The following is a 22,205-nucleotide window of genomic DNA, read 5'->3' on the forward strand; positions in this document are numbered from 1 at the left end:
AGTGAAATAGACAACAAAAAGAACTACCGTACGCGAAATTTCCTCACACACTGACAAACAGACGGAAAGAGAGAATCTTGTCCAAAAGCAAAACTAACAGTACTGGCTTGGATTCAAATCGAGCTTTGAAAATTCATTCATGCTATAAATAACAAATCAAGAAAAAACAAGAGCTTAGAAGAGATTAGAGAGAGTTATTATTACCATTATCATGAGTAGCGAAAAGGTTCTCTCTTCAGCTTCAGCCTCGGCCTCTGCTCCTTTGGCTTCTCCTCACGCTGAGCTTTGCAGAGGCATCAATGGCCTCGACAAGGTCGTTCTCCGCGATCCACGTGGAAGCTCCGCCGAGGTACCAAATCTGATGATCACGTGCTTCGTTTTTCCATATCTGTGGCTGGATTTGTCATTTTGTTTTGGAAATTCGGTTTCGTTTTTGTGAAATCTAGGGCTTGGTGTTGTTGTGAACCGTAAGGCTCAGATCTCTGTAGAACTCAACGCTGTGTTTGGTTTGCTCTGCTTAATTCTTTGTGAATCTGATTTAAAAGATTTCGGAAGTTGAGGATTGTTAATGAAGGAAAATTTTGCTAAATGATATCATTTTAATAATAAATTGTATAAATTTGGCAGAATCTAGTTTTCTGTTTTCAGTTGTGTTTTAGAAACAGCGTTGAAATCGTGTAAACGCGCGATTTCACTTAAAAATTCAAGCCAATTTGGTTGAAATTGTGTTTTGAAAACACGATTTTTAGAGTTTGTTGAATTATATTGATGTTTTATTGTTAGCTATAGAAAAATATATTAGTGTTTTATTTGTTTACTTTGAAATACTGTTTTCCAGGTGTATTTATATGGGGCTCATGTGACATCTTGGAAGAATGACCATGGGGAGGAGTTGCTTTTTGTCAGTAGTAAGGTGCAATTTTTTTATTAGTTTATTAATGTTGATTAGTAGAAGCTGTAGACAGGAGTGTTTTTTGTCAATTAGTAGATGCTATCAACATTTCAATCATAACTCTTAGATAATTTGGGTGGGCCAATCTTTCTATTTAGTTGCCTGATTGACTGTCTCGCACCAAAGATGATTGTGTATACATCATCTTAATTTCCACCCTTCTAACTGTTATACTATAATGCAATTACCTATTCTGAATTAGTAAATGTCAGTATGGCAAAAATCACATAGCTTAGTGAATTTGATCTTGCCATGCATTGACAAAGTCTCAAAGAAGCAATGTAATACGTGATGAATTAGGTTTGTAGTATTTGAGCACAATGATTCTTAGAATTGGTTGTAAAAGCACTCATTTTTGCATCTCCTATCTTGATGCAAATTTTGATTCTCTATCTTCTGGTCAATCTTTGAAAACAAGTGAGAAAAGAACACTAAATAAAAAATAAACAAAAAGTGACAAAAGCAAGTAATGCTAGCATAGCAATAAAGACCTCATTTCTAGTTATTCATCCATTGCCTACCAATGAGCTCTACCTCAAATGGCACTAATTGGGGAAAGGTGGGGGGGAGGTGAGGTATTTTTCATATTCAATCTTTGAAACCAAGTTAGAAAAGTGAAAAAAGCAAGTTGTGCTAGCATGGCACAAAAAATTCTGTGTTTCTAGTAATTCATCCATTGCCTGCCCATGAGCTTTAGCTCATATGGAACTTGCCCCATAAGAGAGGGGTGGAGGATGAGGTCATGAGTTCAAGAGCCTTGGATGCGTGTGTAACTTACCAATTAAGAAAAGTGTAAATTCATCCATTGCCTTTGAATTTGTTTCTTCATTATAATATCTAAGTAGGTCTTAAGATTTAGTAAGGTTACATTGCTTGATCGATTGTGTGACACATATGAATTGCAATTTATATAACATGTTCTTTGTGTGGTTTCCTGGAGGTCTTGTAATTGCGCCATTTGGTAGACTGTTCCACAAATTTCTTATGGTTGGCTTTTGAACTTTTCCTCCAGAGCACTTCTATTTTTTAACTTTAAACTTGAGATGTTGTCATGGAAAAGGAAAACATACCCGTGCCACATTCTGGATTTGCTGTTTTATCAAATGTTTATTTCTTGCAATCAATGAGATGCATGTTGGCTCTCTAATTATGTACCTTTTTTTTTATAAGAAAAAGTTTTATCAGAAAAGTAGACATGAAAAAAAGATGTGTACAAGCCCTTTTTCAAAGAATACAACTCAAAAGGAAAGAGAGTCAATAAAATCAACAAAAGACACGGAGCGGGTGCCAACTAGAGCACACATCCAATCAAACAATGACCACAAAACATGCTCTTTGATTAGGCAGGCTGTTCGATTCCATCAAAGACCCGTTTATTTCTTTCATACCGCAGATTCCATATGACGCACAAAGGCAAGGCTGGCCAAACCTTGGCTCCTCTGTGGTGCTGAAACTGACATTGCCAAAATTCAAACAGTTCAACACAGCTTTGGGCATCACCCAAGACAAAGGACCATTTATCTGTTGCCATTGAGCAATGAAGAAGCAGGTGATCAATGAATTCCCCACTACACTTACACATACAACACCAATCAACTATCAAAATGTGTCTCTTGCGAAGATTGTTAACTATTAGAATTTTTAAAAGGCCTGCAGTCCACACAAAGAACACCATCTTACTTGGAACTTTAACCATCCAAATGCTCTTCCAAGGGAAAAAAGTGCATGTAGAACTCCTAAGAGCATTATAGTATGATCTTAACTCAAACACTCCTTTCTTCAATGGTAACCACATGACACAATCATGACTGGACGAAGTAGGCAAATTATCATATAGCACCTCAAAAAAAGTATCAATGGATTCCAACTCCCAATCTTGTAAAGGCTGGATGAACTGAGGATTCAATGATGGTTCTCTTCCTCTGACAGGTTAACTATATAATAAAGTACTGAAGCCTCCTAGACCATTGCTAAGGCAAACAGATCGGGAGCAAATCCTTTAGAGATTGGTCGCTGCACCAAATGTTTGTCCAAAACCTCACTCTAGATCCATCTCGAACCCAAACTGTAAGAATTTGGAGAAAGAGTTCCATCCCGTACGTATACCCTTCCACAAATTGACCCCATTTGAACCCAGAACTTAAACTGTTGTCCAACCTCCCCAACCTTCACCATATTTCTGGAGCTTTATCTCTAAGTGTTTTTGAAAAGTGACTTTATCTCTAAATGTTACAGTCATGCAGACCACAATAGTGTATTGTAGTTATCTCTTTAGATTTATGTGCCAAGGCTTTGCTGAATTTGGATTTATGGTGCTAGGTCTCTGCTGAATTTGGATTTATTTGCAAAGGCTTTCCTATAGTTGAGTGAGGTTGGCCTGGTCCTCTATCTCACATATCTTGCATGCTATTGAAGGATCAGCCAACTATTTTTATAAATACACTTTTTCACTGCTTCTTGTAAAGTGTTTCCTTACTATGGTATATATTTCAACTTGATTTTTGTCATGCATAGTCTCCACTCTCCAAACAGGTAATTGTGTCTATTGTTGATTTTAATCCTTATGCATTCACTATGCATGTCCATGATCTTTGTGTATCAAAACTGTCAAGATGAGTTCAAACATGAAACAGAAAATGTAGCTTTGCATAAGAGTGCTGTTTGGTAATTGTGTAGAATAAGCTTTCAATAGAGTTAACAAAACGGATCTGTACTTTCTTATTGATACATTCTGAAATGAGTCAATTTGCATTAACAAAAAAAAAAAAAAAAAATATTGCATTGAGTTTATTTGTCAACTTGTGACTTATGAAAGAAAAAATTACTTGTCAACTTGCAAGGCAATGCTAGTACCAATTTACAATGTGTGGCTCTTCCAATTACTTGAGTTTGTTAAAATATGTGGCATCAATTCAATTTATGTTGTTCTTAAAAAACTACAAATATACAAAGATAATTCAGAACTTTTTGTACTGGTGCTAGACTTATTGATAAGGATAGGTCATGATTCATATATAATGGTTACATATGTTTATTTCTTTCTTGATTCCTGGGCACTCTCTCTGGTGGCACTAGTATGTATAGAAGTATTGTCCTCATGTGAAGTGGTGTCTTGTTACCTAAGTATGCAAATACTTCTCTGATAAAGGAGTTTGAATGTAGAAGCAAACTCTGGCTTACTAGCAAGATTCCCCTTCTAACACCCATTATGTTTTGGTGGTCTTTAAAAGTTGATTAAGGTGGTCTTGCTAGCTACTACTGGGTGGCTTTTCTATATACTGGTGCAGGACAATGAATTGTACAACCGATATTCAAATTAGCTGGCTTTATTGACTTTTGCATCATTAGTAAAGCTGATTAAGATGGTTTGCTGGCTTACTCCTAGTTAGTTTTTCTGTATACTGTGCCTAGAACAATGAAGTATACATCCAACTGATGCAGGATCTTTCAAAATTCAGCACTATACTAGGTTTCTTGATGAATTCTTGAGTAAGGGTTGATGTTTAAGAGTTTTAGGTTAGAAAAGAATGAATACTGATGGCTGTTTTGGGGTTGAAATAGGGGATAAACAGAAAATAAAATAAATAAAATACTAGGCAATCACACCTAGGTCTTCCTAAGCATTGCACCTCAGAGAAGAAGCTTAAAATAAGCTGTTGAATTTTATTAATCAATCATTATATCAAATAACATTGACTACAATAGAGCCTTTATATAGAGGCTATAGTTATCCCTTTCCTAGTAGGACTTAGACTCTAAATAACCTATTCCTAGAATGAATAGGAATACCTATAACAATTAAATAAAAGGCTTAATAACTCCTAAACCAAATAGGAGAAGGACTCGAAACATAAAATAAGACTCATGGGCCTTTGGTACAGCCAAGGACAGCCCATTCCAGATTTGTGGAAATTACCAAATTGCTCTTATTCTAGTAGAACTTAATTAAAACTGATCCAACAACTTCCCAACCTAAAAGACTCAATACTAAGACTCAATAATAACTAAAATAACCTGATATCAAAGGTGCTAAGAAGGTCTAACATCAAAACTAGACCACAATTCTTGAATCTCTGTATATTTAATCTTCTTTTTCCTTGAGCTCTTCCTTGTCCTACCATCACCAATACTGGAATTAGCTGGCTTAATTTGCTTTGGCATTGTTATGTGCATTGTACCACTGTGAAGACTTCTATGCTTTGTTTCCATCACGCAGATTTTCTCATCCGTGTTTTGTAATGTTATTTATGGTTGCTGAGAAGTTGAAGATAAAGAGATTTCCAATGAATATGTTTTAAGTCTTGTGCAGGCTATATTTAAGCCTCCAAAAGCAATACGTGGAGGAATTCCAATATGCTTTCCTCAAGTATGTTCTTCTTCACATTTTCCTTTCTTGCTTAATTCGGTGGCATTCATCATGGTTGGTGAAAGTTTCTCTGCATATGCAGTTTAGCAACATTGGTTCTCTAGAGCAGCATGGATTTGCAAGAAACAGGTTGTGGGCAATTGACGCCGACCCACCTCCTTTTTCAACTACTTCTTCCAGTAAGACTTTTGTTGATTTAATCCTTAAGCCCTCTGAAGAAGATATGAAGATCTGGGCTCATAGGTAATTACCTGAAAATATTTCACTTTCTTATGCATTTTTTTTTTCATGGACTTTTTAACATGTGTTTCTGAAACGAAAGATAGATTCTTATTAGAAACTTCATAACTTTTTCTTCTTGGATAATTATTTTTTTGATGTTTTTTTTAAAAAAAATCTTTCTTTGTGTTAATTCTAGTTTTGAGTTTCGTCTGAGGGTAGCACTGGGCCCTGGAGGAGATCTGCTGTTGACATCTCGCATCAGGAATACCAGTGTTGATGGAAAGCCATTCTCATTCACATTTGCTTATCACACCTATTTCTCTGTTTCAGATATCAGGTGACTTACGAACTTGGTTTATGATTCTTTACTTTATGATGTGGCTGTATTCCATCAGATTGTTTATCATGCATACAGTTAACCACTTTTCTTTTCCTGTCTCTGTGGCTTGTTTATCTATTATTCTTGTTAAAAAAAATTGAGAATATATAGAAACGGTCAGTCAAGGTTATACGATTGATTCCCATAGTTACGAAGCCAAAAGCTTCACTAAAGTTCACTGTATATCGGTGATTGGTTTTTCTGCTTTCTGGTTCAAAGAAGGCTTAAATAACTTCTTGAGAATGATGATCTGCTTGAATAGTCTTTAAGTTTGGAGTATCCTGGGTTAGGCCTAATCAGTTGAATGAATTGTTGGCTTGTTGGCATGGAGGTGTTCGGTGCATACTGCAGCTTTTATCTGGGGGGCTATCCCTCATTGTATTGTGTGGACTATTTGGAGGGAGCAGAACAATCGGATTTTTGAAGGGGAGGAGCGGTCTATCATTAAGTTGAAGCGCATCTTCATCTTATCTTTGTTTGAGTGGATTCTGTGTTGAGTGGTCTTTCCATATCTTCTTTGTTGGATTTTTAAGATTTATTTAGTTTTGTATAACGCCTTGTTTCCCATTGTACACTCCCTGTGTACCTGGGTAACTGCTTTCTTTGTTGTAACCTTTTTTTTTTCAGTGTGGTTTTTATTTACCCAAAAAAGAAAAAAGAAAAAAAAGAAGTTCGTGTAAGTGTCCTTGGGATTTTAATAACTTAAAAAGAGTTAATGCATGTCTGATTGCTTGTCAGTCTAATAACTAATAAACCTCCATTCTTTCCATGGTGGGAGAATAATGATACCCAAAGAAGGTAAATTACATCACACCTTGTTGTGGGTACATTTGTTGGTGAAGACATTTGTGAGTTCATGTTGTAACACTTAAAAGGTAATCTTTTGTCAATTTATCTATTTTCAAAAACTGTTCCTTATGCAATATCCAATTGATATTCTGGTTGAAAAAGCTAAAAGTTGTCAAGCTTGTAGAAGGTAAAAAACCCTTTGTTGTGTCCTAGGGTCACTGCCTGGGGTACTTATCCAAAAAAAAAAAAAAAAAAAAAAGGTTCACTGCCTGGGGCACTAATTATGAAGACAAGACCAACTGAATGAAGCTTGCAAAATATTCTGAGTATAATTTGTAAACTAGGTGTAGATCACTAAATCTAGTCCAACTGATGTAGACAGCTTTTTCTGTACTTATACTGTAGCATGGTTGGGGGAAGGGGGGTTAACTTAAAGCCAGGTGCGTAATATGTTGCCAAACTTGAGTTGAGCTGTTTGGACACTAGATTTGACAAGAATATCTGGATAAACCAAGGTATGATCAAATAAGTGAAATTCCGTTATAATTTTTGGCTGTTTGGTGAGGAATATATATATATATATATATATATATATATTTATCACTTTTCCAAGTGGTATAATGATTTTGTGGGTCATTTTTGCTGGCAATTCTAACTATTTTCAGATAACATGCAGTTGAATTTATAATCTGCATTTTTAGATTGTATCTAATAGCTTACTTGATTGTGTCCAGTGAAGTTCGTGTAGAAGGACTGGAGACTTTGGATTATCTTGACAACTTGCAGAATAGGGAGCGTTTTACTGAACAAGGGGATGCTATAACATTTGAATCAGAAGTGAGTTTAAGATGCACCTTTTGTTTTTCATATGAAAGTTTGATTCTAATGCTTTGGTTAAATAGGTGGACAAGATATATCTTAGCACTCCTACAAAGATTGCAATTCTGGATCATGAAAAAAAGAGGACATTTGTTCTACGCAAAGATGGACTTCCAGATGCTGGTAAGAGCTACCATCTCCCTGCTGATATCGTAATACTGTTATTTTACTTATGATTGGAGCTTGACTCAGTATGTTCTTTAGTTGAAGTTTCATTATGTGTAGGGATCCAAGTTTATTATCATGAAGTTCTTTTTCATTCTGCTTAGGCCTAGGTCTCCTTTCTACCTTGTAGCACAATAAATACCACGCATGATTAGGATAAACTAGTGTATAGAATGTCTTTATCTTTCTGCTGTGTCTCTATATGCTTTTACTTGTCTTGAGCCAGCTTAGGCATTACCAATTTGTCATCTAAAGCAGATATTACGAACATTACTATTTTAAGATGAATTAGATGCAGAATTGTTTTGATAAGTAAAATCTTTTATTGAAAAAGGAAAAGAGAATGAACGTAGTAGGATTGAACAGTCCCCTTTTCAAAGAATACAAACCACGAAGGTGGAGAAACTAGGAAAAACAAGTGACATTGAAAGGATATTTTCCTGGGCACACATCCAATTATACAAGGACTGCAAAATGTGCTCTATGATTATGAAAGTAGGACACTTAAAATCATTGAAGACCCACTTGTTTCTTTCATACCACAAATTCCACATAACACATAGAGGCACGGGCTGCCACACCTTTTCTTCTTTATGGTGATGAAATCACCTTGCCAACACTCCAAAGTCCAAAAGCTCAATTGCATATTTGGGCACCACCTAAACTAGCCCAAATAATGCAAAGACAAATGACCATATATCTGTTAATAAAGAACAATAAAGTATTCCCTGCATCTTTTACACATGCAACATCAAACAACTATCAACATATGCCTTTTGCAAGGATTACTAATTGTCAATATATAACCTAGAGCCATAGTCCACACAAAGAGGCAAAGAGCAACACCTTTTATGTGACCTTGGCCATCCAAATGCTCTTCCATGGCAAGGGAATACTTGTGGATGACCTAAGGGCATTATAGAACGATTGAACCTCAAACAACCCTTTTTTGCTTGGAATTCCAAGGCTTGGTATTCACCTGACGACGAAGGCAAATTATGATAGAGCAACTCAAAAAAAGAAGAAACTGATTCCAGTTTCCAGTCCTGAAAAGACTGAATGAAGGGAGGAATGCAATGTCTAACCCCATTCTTAGAAGTATTAGCTAAGTAAGATGCCACCAAGCCCCCCTTGTCCATTGCTAATGCAAACAGGTCTGGGAACAAGTCTTGCAGAGAGGGGTCACCACACCAAATGTTTTTCAAAACCTCACTTAGAGCCATCTTGTATCTCAAAGTGTAATATTTCTTTCAACCAAGCCTTTTTCCTTAAAAAGGCTTGGTTGGAGAACTAAGTTTTCTAATACTTAAACCTACCTCTTTTAAGGGGGAGCACACCACTCTCCAGTCCACCAAATAGAAATTTTTGGTATCACCAATACCTATCCATAGAAAATTCCCTTGGAGTTTCTCCAATTTATTGGCCACATGAATAGGCATCGTGAACAATGACATAAAATAGGTAGGAACAGAGGATAGCGTACTCTTAATCAAGGTCACCCATCCTCCTTTTGACAAATACAACTTCTCCAACTGTCTTCCCACCTTTTCCATAATAGGATTCCAAATACCTTTGGCTTTAAAAGTAGAGAACCCAAGGTTAAGTCTATGTAGGTCATAGGTAATGATCAACCTTGCTCCTTAGAATGCAGTGGCGGCTCCAGGAATTTTTTTCAGGGTGTTCCTTAAGAAACATAAATTACACAATCTAATAAAAGAGATTGATCTTGGGCTTTTTTCCTGGGGTCTATTGGGCATTTGGGCTTGCTATGTAATAATAATAATAATTTTTTTTCAGATTTTAGTTCAAATTTTTTTTTTGGGATTCTTTTTGCTTGAAAGCCCCAATATATTGTTAAGTAGAACAAATTATGGAGCAAAGTTTAATTTTATTGGCATAAAAAAAAAAAACTGAGGGTGTTCCCAAATTTTTTTTGAAGGGTAGACAAATATAAAATTTTAAATTATTATGTATTAAAAAAAAAAAAAAAATTTCAGGTCAGGGTGGTCCTGTGACCACCCTGGCCTTCAAGTGCTGCCGCCCCTGCTTGAATGTCAAAAAGATCAATAAGGTTCGAAACATAACCATTGGGATAGCGGATAGCCAAGTTGTTCAGATGGGGCCTCACAAAACATAAGTGTCATTTGCAAAGAGATGACAGGATATATCCATAACTCTGCTGGCCACCCTAACTTTTAGGGCAACCGCCATCTGTTGCTCTCTGTACCATTGTGCTCAAAATCTCCATAAGCATGAGAAACAACAATGGGGACAAAGGGTCCCTCTACCTTAGACCTTTTGAATTGTTGAAGAAACATATGGGAGAAACCTTAATCATGATGGAAAAGTGGATGGTTAATATACAGAACTGGATCCACTGACACCATTTTGCACCAAACTGGCATTAGCAAGCAGTTCCAATTGACATGGTCGCAAGCATTCTCAGAATCAAGTTTACAAATAACTCCTGGAGAACCTATTTTCAATATACTGTCTAGGCATTCATTTGCTATGAGCACAGAGTCCAAATCTGTTGTCCCCCACAATAGTATTCTGTGTTTCCGAAATTATATCCCCAATACCATGCTTCAGACGATTAGCCACCAATTAGACTTTTAGGACAAAAATCCCTTATGTTGTAGCTGCTTGCTTTTTAGGAATCAAAGTAACAAGTGTGAAGTTTAGGGAGTTTTTAAACTTACAGTGAGTGATAAACTCTTGGATGCAATTTATTCCCCTCCACTGTGTCCCAACAATGTTTGAAAAATGCTATAGTGTATTCATTTGGATTGAGTGCTTTGTCTCCATCCATGTCATGAAGGGCCTTCAAAATGCCTTCTTTAGTAAAATCTCTTTCCAGCCACCTGCAACTTGTCTCATTAAGAGAACAAATAAAGGTTTTCCACTCAGGGTTTCCATTCTTCAGATTCAGAGTAGAAATTTTTATAAAAACGAGCAATCGGTTCCTTCACTTCCTGCTCTTCTGAGAGGCTTATTCTGTCCATTTCAAGATTGCCAATATGATTAAAATATCTGTGGGAGTTGGCGAGCCTATGAAAAAACATCATATTGTTATGTGATTCTTTCAACTAGAGGTTATAGATTTTTGACACCAATTAATTCCTCAAGATGTGCAAATTTTTCTAATTTCAACTTTAGCTTATCCCTTCTTAAGCTCTCCTCAAGTGAGAGGACTTCTGATTCTTCCTTCCTGTCCAGCTCCTTTATTCCATCCATGCTTGTCTTCTTCCTATCTCTTGGTAAAGATAAACTAGAAACCTTTGGAATAATATAATGTAAATGATTTTTGTTTATAAACTATTTTCGTTTATATATTTTGAACTTCCTGATTTGTTATTTGAAATTCCCTTTCACTGTGAGCATTAATCTTATATATTTTATGTTATGTATTTTTTCCCCTCATAAGTGGTTTGGAATCCCTGGGATAAGAAGGCAAAGGCTATGGTTGATTTTGGAGATGAAGAGTACAAGCATATGCTGTGTGTGGAGGCTGCTGCTGTTGAGAAACCTATCACACTGAAAGCTGGTGAGGAGTGGAAAGGAAGGCAGGAGCTTTCTGCTGTTCCTTCCAGTTACTGTAGTGGGCAACTTGATCCTCAGAAGGTTCTCCACGGAAGCTGAAAGATCCATCATTCTGGACCTTATCCTGTACAGGTACTTTTGGCTGGAAATTCAAATAACCTATTCTGAATTTAATTAATATCTTTAAATACCGACTTTCATCATTTACATAATAACCTTCAATATTGCTAATAATCAAAGAGGGCTTGCTTGAAATGTCTAATCAGATGGTTGCATATGTGGAGGTTACACAGATCTTTATTTTGTCTTGTAAATGTCATTATTTGTTTCTGATTGCGTTTGTTATATGTTGTCAAAGAATGATTAAGGGCCATTTATCCATTATTTTAAAGCAAGTTCAAGAAGAGTTTAACTATAAAATGATAAGATCACTCTCCAAGCCTTGCGTGCTCTTTTGAGGAGAATTTTTATGTATTTATTTTTGCTTCTGGCAAAAACCATTTCTTGTCTTCTGCTACAAATACGCTGCTAAGAGATTTTAAGCTTATTTGTACTGTCATATGAACATAATTTTTATAAGACTGCTACGACACCAACTATGCATAAGATATTGAATGTTAGGCTGTTAAGAAGTAACATGTTAATAAAATGAGTGTAGCTGAAATGAGAATGTTAAGATGGATATGGAGAAATACAAGGAAAGATAGAATCTGAAATGAGTAAATTCGCTTAAAGATAAGGGTGGTCCTTATTGATGAAAAGATGAGGGATAGTCGTTTGAAATGGTTTGATCATGTGTAGAGGAAAGTTACAATGCACTATTGAGGAAGAGGGAGTTGATTTAAGTCCATGGAATGAAAAAAAGTAGATGAAGACCCCTAAAATAACTTTAGTAGTAGTAAAAAGGGTCATGCCAATTATATAGGTAACATAGAGTATGATTTTAGATAAAATAGAATGGCAAAAGAGAATACATGTGATTGACTGACCCCAAAATTTTGGGACTAAGGTTTGGATGTTGTTGAATTGTCATTGACAAAGCTATTAGATGTATCAATTCCATACAATTTTAATGACAATATTCCTTTTTCCTTGTAAGAATGGCAGTCATGCATCGCTCTAAACTTTTTTATTTTTTGGCTAAAGAGGGTATTGAGCTCTTTGAGTATCTGACTATTTTCCTGAGTGTTTAGTTCCCTCCTCCCACACATACCAGGTAATAATAGGGAGAAATCCCTTCGGGTTGGCCTTAAGATGCTGGCTAAAGGTTTCAAACCCAAGACCTCATGAGGCCTTAGGAACCGCTAGGCCAACCCCTTGGAGTTATGCATTGCTCTAAACGTTAAAAACAAAAAGAAACATAATGTATAATATAGCCTAACAAATTCTTTGACACTTAAAGTTTGTTTGACATTGTATGAGGGAACTTTGATGTCTTTTTCTTACTCCTCAATTTTGCGTGTTTTTTTATTTTTATTTTTTTTATTATATATAAAATGAATTCTGGACAATTCATTGTTTCCTTTTCTATTTGCTCTTTCTTTGTATATGTTCCAGGTTCTAGAGTTGTGCCCCCCCTTTTGAACTATTGAATGAAATTATTACTTATTAAATGATAAAAAGAAGTTTGTTTGAGGCTACCCTAAACAACATTAAGACAATTGTCTTAGGATGTGTTTGGTTGAGCTTATAATTATTACTTTTTTTGAAATAAGTTGTGTAAGAGTACGGTTGTATTGAGAAAAAGTGTGGCATTAAAAAGTTGCACAAAAGCTGAATCATCCACCACAAAGGGCCTCGGTGTACTTTATTTCATGGCTTTTTATTTTTTGAAAGACTCCAAAGGGGCATATTTCATCAATCTTATATCATTATGTTACCTTGATGCTTAGATGTTCAACTTTTATACTTTCATGATCACTTTAGATTTAGACTATAGCAGGTCTTCAATTGGTTAATTTATATTGTGGATTTGCTTTATCTAGGAAGTTTGATCTCTTATAAGAGTAGTAAATTAGATTTTGTTTAATTTATTTGGAGAATCTTAGTCTTACATGTATCTGCATTGATATTTCTTTATTGAATCCTTAGAATTTCATGAAGGAGTTGGTGATAGAGACCTTGTTCTGCAGGTGTTTTGTTGCAAAATGTAGATGGGTCATGACAGCAAATTCTGTCCAGTATTCTTATTTGAAATTTACTTTAGTATTGGGTGGAAAGAAGGATTTATTAATAGATATGACGTGTCAAATAATTTGTTGCTTTTAGTGAGGGACCGGGTTGGGACTTGGGAGGCACGTTGAAGAGCAACAAAGAAAGCATAAACTGAATGGGCACCACCACCATCATGGTTTCCTTTTAATTGAAGCCATTGGGTTCTGTTATTCCTTGTAATCTTTATGATGTTCTTGTGACATAGTAATTTTGGATAGTCTTGAATTTGTATTTTATGCTTGATATAAGAGAATGATGTTGAGAACTGCATGATATGCTATATACATGATGCATGCTTAGTTTTTGGAAATTTGATAATTATGTTTGTACAGCCTTTTTAAGTGTGAATTTTGGATCTATGATGGTAGTTTTAAGGAATTCCATGAATGAAGAGTAGTACTCCGTTGGATTGACGGAAAAGACTCCTTCAAGAGTATTTCTTTCGAGCACTGCTTGAGATTATTATGGTTTTAAACTCCTTAGTCCTAACATAGTTTTTGTATTATTTTTTCTTTGGGCTAGGGGTGAACTTCAAGGTCCTAGCATGACTTCCATATTTTGCAATGGACATACTTGCTTATGTTAACGCATTATCCAAGAGTGTTGTGGAAAATTTTAATGGCATATATGGCAGGAACAGAGACTACTGTAACCCAAATGCACAAGATGGATGGTTATTCATCTAAAAGAAAAAAAAAAAAATGCACAAAATGGTTCACCCAAAATTAAAATCTTCAAGTTATCATCAAATTTGAGACTATCCTTGATACCCATTATTGAATTGTCTATGTAACATACTTTTTGATGTTAATTTGTGATTGGCATTGTTTATGTTGTATAGATTTTTGTGGTTGGAATCCTTTGATCATATTATATAGCTTGTTTACGTGCTCCTTAATTCGGATTCGTGGATTCCTACATATATAGGTCAATTTTTATTGGTTGCCTGTTTAGGAGTTCTTAATGATGATTCATGCTAAGATAATTTGCAATAAAATTGTTAGATCCTTTAATAAATTCATCTAGGTATAATTTGCAATGGTGTTGTACCATTTCAATCTTCCTTTAGTGATATATATATTTTTTATTTGTCAAAAAGTTTGACTACTTTATCAAATTAAAAAAAAAAAAAAAAAATAGTCTTCATGTGTAACTGCAACATAAATATTAAAGCTCTTTATTGCTGATTTAACTGCTAAATGTTTTCAAATATCATATAATTTTGTTCATTTGTTTTTTTATTTTATAATTTTCATAATTATATCCACAAATTAATTCTTTTTAGGGTAAAATATTATCTTGGCCCTTAAACTTTACTAAAAGTTTGTTTTTCGTCTCTAAAATTTAAGAAGTTCATTTTTCATCCTTAAACTATTGAAAAATTCATATTTCGTTTCTAAACTATTGAAAATGTTTTATATATGTTCTTAATCTTTACTAAAAGTTTGTTTTTTATTCTTAAACTATTAAAAAAACTTCTTTTTTCATCCTTATTTTTGTCTCTATACTATTCAAAAAACTCTTTACAAAGTTTAGGAATGAAAAAAGAACTTTATAAAATTTAGGGACAAAAAATAAACTTTTAGTAAAGTTTAGGGACTAAAATAGTATTTTACTCTTCTTTTTATTTTTGAAGTATTCTAGGAGTAGGATTTGTTTTAGATCTATTTCCTATTCGAAACTTTTTAGGTTGATGCTCATATTATTGTCAAATTTCTAGTATATATCGATTTTAAAATGCACACCTAAAGCTTCAAACAAATGTTTATTTGTCTGAACTTTGAAGCATTTGCTGGAAGTATTGGTTTATCTACCTTTTTAATTACAGGAAAATAAACCTCAAGTAAATTTTCTATTTTTATTAAAATTTGTTTAACTAATTCTGGCTTTTCGTCTACACAATTTTTTTTTTCTCGAAAAGAAAGGTTATTTACTTAGAAATTTATTTATTTTCATACAATTTCTTCCATAATTAAGAATTCCTAAAATTTTTAAATAACCTTAACATCACCAAACCTAAAAAATTTTAAATAATTTTTTTTTCCTTCTTTAAACTTCTAATTTTTTAGGCAGTTCTCTTATTCTATATTATATGTTTTTGTATTTTAAAAATTGGTTAATTTAAAACTAAACCTATAAATTTTACAGATTCCCTTTTTACCTCAATTATCTTTGGAGGATTGATTATTCAAATTTTTTTTTTTTGAATATTTCACAAACAAGTTTAAGATTTATTTATTTTTCTGAATATGTATTGTTTATGAGAACATAAAAGTATCATCTATATAAACTACACAAAATCTTTAAGTTTTATAAAGATTTTGTCCATTCATCCTTGAAAGACTTGAAGAGAGTTATTAAGTTTAAGTTCAAAAGGCATTACATTCAAAGCTAAATGTTGTTAGGATTTAGGGCAATTGGGCAAATTTGGTATATTGAATGTAGATTACAATAAGAATAATATGCTTTATTATTGGAAATAAATGATGTTGTAATGGGACAACTATTCCTATTCATATGTTTGGTTGTAAAATTAGTTGTTATATTTTGTAAAAAATGATGTATATAGAAAGTTTGTATTTTTTTTTAGAAATATATTAATTTCAAAAGTTGTTAAACCTACTAAGAAATAACTATTCCTAATTAATAACTATTGCTTGTAATAAAGAAGTAACCAAATAATTTAATGTCTATTATACATGAATAGCCATCTCATTTCTAGATCTATTACCAAACACTAAACATGCCCTTATTCTACTATAAATATCCTTGAATGTTTTCAAATTATAAACATAGAACTTGATACGAAAGATCAACTCGCTCAAAGACTTTTCATCATAGACATAAGTTGTCAGGTTGAATAACTTTGATTCTACTTTGCCTTCTATTCTCTCTTTTGTATCTCCCAATCTCAAGCACAACAGCAATTCGAACGGTAGTAATGAATATGAACTTTTAATAGGGAAAAGAAGTCAGTACTTTATGGCTATAGCATTTGTATCATGATGGATATATGGGAATTTTAGCCAAAATATGCCTAGTCCAATCCAAAAAATGCCACGCATCATGCTAGCGTGTTGCTAAAAAACTCTAAGATGTTGCCATCCCACATCAAGTTAGGTGAGATAACATAGCTTATCAACTCTCTCTCTCTCTCTCTCTCTCAAAATGGTGCAATCCCACATCAAGTTAGGTGAGGTACTATAGCTTATCATCTCTCTCTCTCTCTCTCTCTCTCTCTCTCTCTCTCTCTCTCTCTCTCTCTCCCCGTGGCTACCACAAGACCATTTATATATATTAATCAAACAATTTCTCCATTATCAAAATAAAAATTAAAACAAACTTTCTCATGAATTCAAAAGATACGTTAGAAAAAAATATTTATGCTTAAATAACATTTACTTACAAAATTTTGTATATTATCAAAGTACGCTGGAAATTGGCAATTATACTCCAATAAATTTCTTAAAATCTCAACTTTTTTGCCTATATCCAAAAAAAAAAAACATATCTAAAACATCTATTAAGAATAAAAAAAGAAATAGAAGTTCAATTAAAAAATTTTAGGACCCAAAACTCAATAAAAAAATCAGCATTCAAAATGAAAAATAAAAGGGCAAATTGCACTAACACCCTTGAGGTATAGTGAAATCAAAGAAATGATGCTTTTCCCTCAAATGATCAAAATAATTGAGATTTTGCCTCCAAAATTATTTAAGAAAGGGAACAAAGTGTCTATTATTTTGATCATTTGGGACAAAGTGTCATTTTTTGAAAATCAAGTGTAGTGAGTCTAATTTTTTTATACATTGGGGGTGTCAGTGTAAGTTATCCAAAAGAAATAAAATCACATCAAAATCCAAAAATTTTCCCCCTAATATCCAAAACATAGAAAACATGCTTAATTTTTATTTTTATTTATTTTTATTTTTTTATAAATCAAATAAAATTAATAATAAATGAAACAAACACTTTCAAGACCTAAAGCCCAAAAAAGCCAAGATTCAGAAACAAAATGATAAGAGAAAATTCATAGCAATATCAAAACTCTCTCTCTCTCTCTCTCTCTCATGAAAATATAGAAAACGTAACTAAAAAGTCATAATTTGAATAAAAGAAAAATAATGTAAACAAACACTTTTAGGACCCAAACCTAACGAAACTATGATTTGAAAAAAAAAATCACATAAATATCCAACTTTATCTCCCCAATAATCATACACAAAAAATGTATCTAAAGCAATTATATATTGAAGAAAAGAAAGAAAATGGATCAAACTCTTCCAAGACCCAAAATCCAACGAAACAAACTAAAATTATAATGAAATCAAAGCCATAAGGGATAGACTTTGTAATAATAAATTATCCAAACAAGCAGTAGGCACATTTGAATATAAAGCCAAATAAAATGTATTATGATATAAACCCAAATTCTCACTTCCAAAACATTTAAATATTAACAATAAGTAAAATAAATAAAAAATTATAAGAGAGAGAAGCAGAGGTGCCAAAAGCACAAAAATGTATTTATGCGAAGCAGAGCTACAAGAAAGAAGCAAAAATCCATAACAGAGATGGTGTGAACAATTAAAAAAAAAAATCCACTAACAAAAAGAAGAAAATCAAAGAATGAGAGAGTAATATTTTTGTTGTTGTTGTAGGCGGAACATGGAATGAGTGGGAGAGAGGTGTAATAGCAAATTTATGAAAAAGAAGATGGGGGGAGAAGAAGAGTCAAAAAAGGGAGAAGAAAGGTTGGAGGAAGAGTAATAGTAAGGTGAGAAATGATAGGAAGAAAAAGAATTAAGAAAGGCAGAGGAAGTTTAATGGTGTAGTGAGGAATGATTGCGAGAAAAAGAGTCAAGAAATGTTTTTGACATAGCACAACAGGAGATTAACAAAATTAATTGCTAATATTCTGTTAGTATATATTGTATAGATAGATGCGCCAAAAGCTGTGTAGCTTAGTGATATTGCTTGATTCTTCAAATGAGAAGAATTTGGGTTCAAATTTCCCCTCCCACCACTTATTATGATGGAAGAAAAAATAATGATGCAACAAAAACTATATATATATCATGTGATTATATGTGTTATTTTTTTAATGGTAAGTTCTTGTCAAAGGTTTAATTTTTTACAAAAATAGATTACAAGGAATTTTTTTTTTGAGAAAGTAAAATTACAAGGGATCAAATTGAAGTTTAAGCAACCAAATTGACATATACAATAAAGTCCAAGAGTGATATTTGTAAATAGCTATAATTTAATTTAAATAATAAAGACTGTTTAATTAATCTATAGAAGACATAAGCTACATGACATTGGTTGAAATATGGTTCCACTTGAAAAGTTTTGAATCAGAGTTAAGTGATAACCCAATAGTAATGATATCATTTATGGTACCTCATGTCTAGTGGCGGCTCTAGGATTTTTTTTTCTAGGGGAGTCAATAGTATTGTAATTTTTGTGTGCTGAAAGTTGTGTAATTTTTTGCTAATGAAGAAGAAAAGTGCAGGAAAAACAATTTCATTCTGCGGCCAATGGCAAAGTAAGCTAGAGTCTGGAGAGAGGATTTATTTATTTTAAAAAATGAAGCAGCATTTTTAAGAGCACAGCTAGCCACTGACATGACACTTTTACAACAAAATTTAGGTGACAAGTTGTCAAAGATATATAAAAAAGTGTTGTTATTTGTGGGTTTAGATAGAAACTAATTAAAACTTGCCACTTAATTTTTATTGTAAAATTATTGTGAAAATAGCACTAAAATGATTATATTCAAGTTTATTTCAATTGGGATTAAACAAAATTTAGGGTTAAGAGTGTTCAAAATTTTATTTTAGGGGTCTAAAAAAAATATATTTTATATATAATTTTTGGTTCTTGGTCGGGTCAGGGGGTTCAAATGAACCCCCTGGGCTGGCTGTAGAGCCGCCTCTGCTCATGTCTGTGCAGGGTTCAAACTCCACCTCTTTCTTCCCCTATTATATACCTTAAAAAAGAGAGAGAGAGAGAAAAAGGATGCATAGTCTGTTTTGAGGACGATTTTATCTATTTATTTTTTTATGCGCCAAACTTGAGCTATTTTCTTTAAGGACCTCTATATGTTTATATTGTACTTATAATGAAACTTACATTGTAGACATACAAAAAGTGACAAATATTGTGCATATTTGCAAAAAAAAAAAAAAAATATATATATATATATATATATATATATTGTACACTTTTTGCAAATGTGTACAATATTTGTCATTATTTATATCCCTACAACGTAAATTTACATTATACCGTATAATGTATAAAAAAGAATTTCCCTTTCTTTAGGATATATAATATTTCCCTATACAAGAGAGACATCGTGTTGTCCTTTAAAAAAAAATGGTTTTGTTTATGGCCCTTCAGTTTGTTATTAATTTCTGACAACGATTGCCATTGGAAACCCATGTGGGGGTGTTTTATCAAGTCAATGGACCATTATTCAGTTGTGCTTAGGTAATAATGCACCAATATTCCTTATTCTTTTCACTGTCCATATGACGCTTAAGAATAAAATTTTGAAAGTCATGTCAGGAATAATTAACTTGATCAACCTCATCAATATGCTTAATTAGGTATATAATAATTGATCCATGTTTCACGGCTTCAAATGTGATCAATTAGCGTAGTGCACGAGAGCTCGTCTCACATAATCTAGTTAATTTTGTCTTCATAGTTGGTGTTGTCTAAGCTTAATTATGAGAATCTTTTTGCTGTTAATAGCATGCATGTCAAACTTATTGTCATTGACATTTACATTGTGCTAAAACTGCGGACAAACCATGTTTCCAATCATTCATGAATTTAGAATAAAGTCAACAAACTCTGAGCATGACATTTATTTATTTTGGATAGACACAGTAGAATTTCAATTTATGGTGCCTATTTCATAATAATTGTTCTTTATTATCAGATCTGAGATAGTGATTAATTTTTAAATAGAGTTTAAACTCCTCATTTTTTATTTGACGATAAAAGACTTAATTGGTTAAGCTAACTGGAATCTATTATTGTAGCACGGTTAGGCATATTAATATAGCAGTACTATTATGATATTATGATAATTGTGTCATTACTAAAGTAAGAAATTAAAATACTGTTTTGCACTATCACAAATAGCTGACATGTGAAGCCTAATACTGTTTTCATTATAATGAAAAATCCCAGAATATCCACAGCTTTATGAATTGTTACACTAAAGATAGTTTATTTCAGTAATATTAGAGTCATCAATGTATTGATAGGTGCTAAACAAGCGATTGTTTTAGTGGACTTGTGTTTGTGTTGGTTTGACATTAGTTTATAAACTCAACTTTTAACTTATATGTATAGTTTTTTAAAATCTCATTTTTAAAAAATTTTTCAAGGTACAAGTATACTTTAACACACTTTCAATAAAAAAAATTTTAACAAAAAAATAGATAAATTATTCCCAAATGGATACAGTCTTACAAACATTTTCAGCATATCTATTTGTCAATTTATTCCAAGTCGTAAACGGTTCATCTCTAGTAGAGGTTGGCAAGTGACAACTGAAATTGGCAGATAAAAAGGGCTGAAACCTACGTTTCAAATATCATAATAAATGTTTATTTATTTGTATTATTATATAAATATATATATATATATATATATATATATATATATATATATATAGTTAGATAGTGGGAGAGAGAAAGGTGATGTTTGAAACTTTTTTTTTTTTTTTTTGAGAATACTAAATTTTTTAACACACATACAGCGAGAGGGGAAAATATTAATTTTAAAGAAACTGACAGTAATGTATATTCAAAAGGGCCTGTGATGTTTGAAACTTTGAATCACAAATAAAAAGTATTACAAAAAATGTCATTACTATTGGACTATTACTTAAACCTTATATCATAATAGATAAACGATTAGCTTCAAACCAATTTGGAGCTATTTTCCTCAAATTCATTATGTGGTAATTGAAGAGACCATTCATGTGTAATTTTAGTCACATAACTTTTTTAAGGAGTATTGTGACTTATTTAAATAATTCACATAAATGACCTTATAAATCAACAACCTATTAGTGCTACGCTCCTTTTCTAAAAAAAAAAAAAAAAAAAAAAAAAATCTCTTTGACACAAAGCCTCTCAATCAGTCAAAAGAAAGAAACAAAAATGCAAGAATCTAGACCCTACCAATTGGAAGCCAAACGCTCAAAATTCAGAACTCCTAGGGCAGAAACTTGATCATTTTATAATTCGATTATATAAAAGTATAGGCCTAATCAAAACGTTGTTGAAGCTAAAACCAATCGCCACCGCCACCATCATCAGCAATGTTGGTCATTTGTTTTTATTATTTAATTTTTTTTGATAATTCAATATTTATAATAGAAAAGTAGAAATTTGAATTCTAGGGGTTCGTTTGGATACAGCTTATTTTGCTGAAAACTATAAACACTGTAGCAAAATAATTTTTAAATGTATGAATAGTGCCGTGAGACCCATTTTTAATGAGAAAATTACTGAAAAGTGAAGTTTGTGGGTCCCGTGAACAGTGCACAGGACCCACTGATGTGCACTGTACACTGAAAAAAAGTCAACAACTGTGGCTAAAAAAAAAAAAAAATAGAAAAAACATGGAAATGCAGACGTGGGAAGCGCAAAATGTGCTTCCCAAATGCA

The 22,205-nt window shown here is 32.9% G+C and overlaps 1 protein-coding gene across 4 annotated transcripts; it reads left to right on the plus strand.

Moving 5' to 3' along the window:
• On the plus strand, positions 1-14,407 carry LOC126704556 (putative glucose-6-phosphate 1-epimerase). 4 transcript variants are annotated; one of them, XM_050403532.1, is made up of 9 exons: positions 1-349; positions 839-913; positions 5,262-5,318; positions 5,401-5,561; positions 5,737-5,877; positions 7,443-7,545; positions 7,611-7,710; positions 11,180-11,427; positions 13,387-13,827. In XM_050403532.1, exons 1-8 carry the CDS (start codon positions 212-214, stop codon positions 11,392-11,394), a joined length of 990 nt encoding a protein of 329 aa, XP_050259489.1. In that variant the 5' UTR covers positions 1-211; the 3' UTR covers positions 11,395-11,427; positions 13,387-13,827. The 4 variants fall into 4 exon arrangements, with proteins under 4 accessions (XP_050259489.1, XP_050259488.1, XP_050259490.1 ...); XM_050403531.1 differs by lacking the exon at positions 13,387-13,827 and adding an exon at positions 14,032-14,407 and having other exon boundaries at positions 2-349; XM_050403533.1 differs by having other exon boundaries at positions 2-349; positions 13,564-13,827.
• Positions 14,408-22,205: the final 7,798 nt, after the last annotated feature.

This window comes from Quercus robur, chromosome 11, assembly GCF_932294415.1.
Source record: "Quercus robur chromosome 11, dhQueRobu3.1, whole genome shotgun sequence".
Lineage (NCBI taxonomy): Eukaryota > Viridiplantae > Streptophyta > Magnoliopsida > Fagales > Fagaceae > Quercus > Quercus robur.

What these genes read in the sequence shown, in the direction of transcription:
- LOC126704556 (XM_050403532.1), top strand. Translation starts at nt 212, where the DNA reads ATGAGTAGCGAAAAGGTTCTCTCTTCAGCTTCAGCCTCGGCCTCTGCT. An exon ending in TTCTCTGTTTCAGATATCAG is followed by an intron (nt 5,878 to 7,442) that starts GTGACTTACGAA and finishes GATTGTGTCCAG; the next exon opens with TGAAGTTCGTGTAGAAGGAC. An exon ending in CTATAACATTTGAATCAGAA is followed by an intron (nt 7,546 to 7,610) that starts GTGAGTTTAAGA and finishes TTGGTTAAATAG; the next exon opens with GTGGACAAGATATATCTTAG.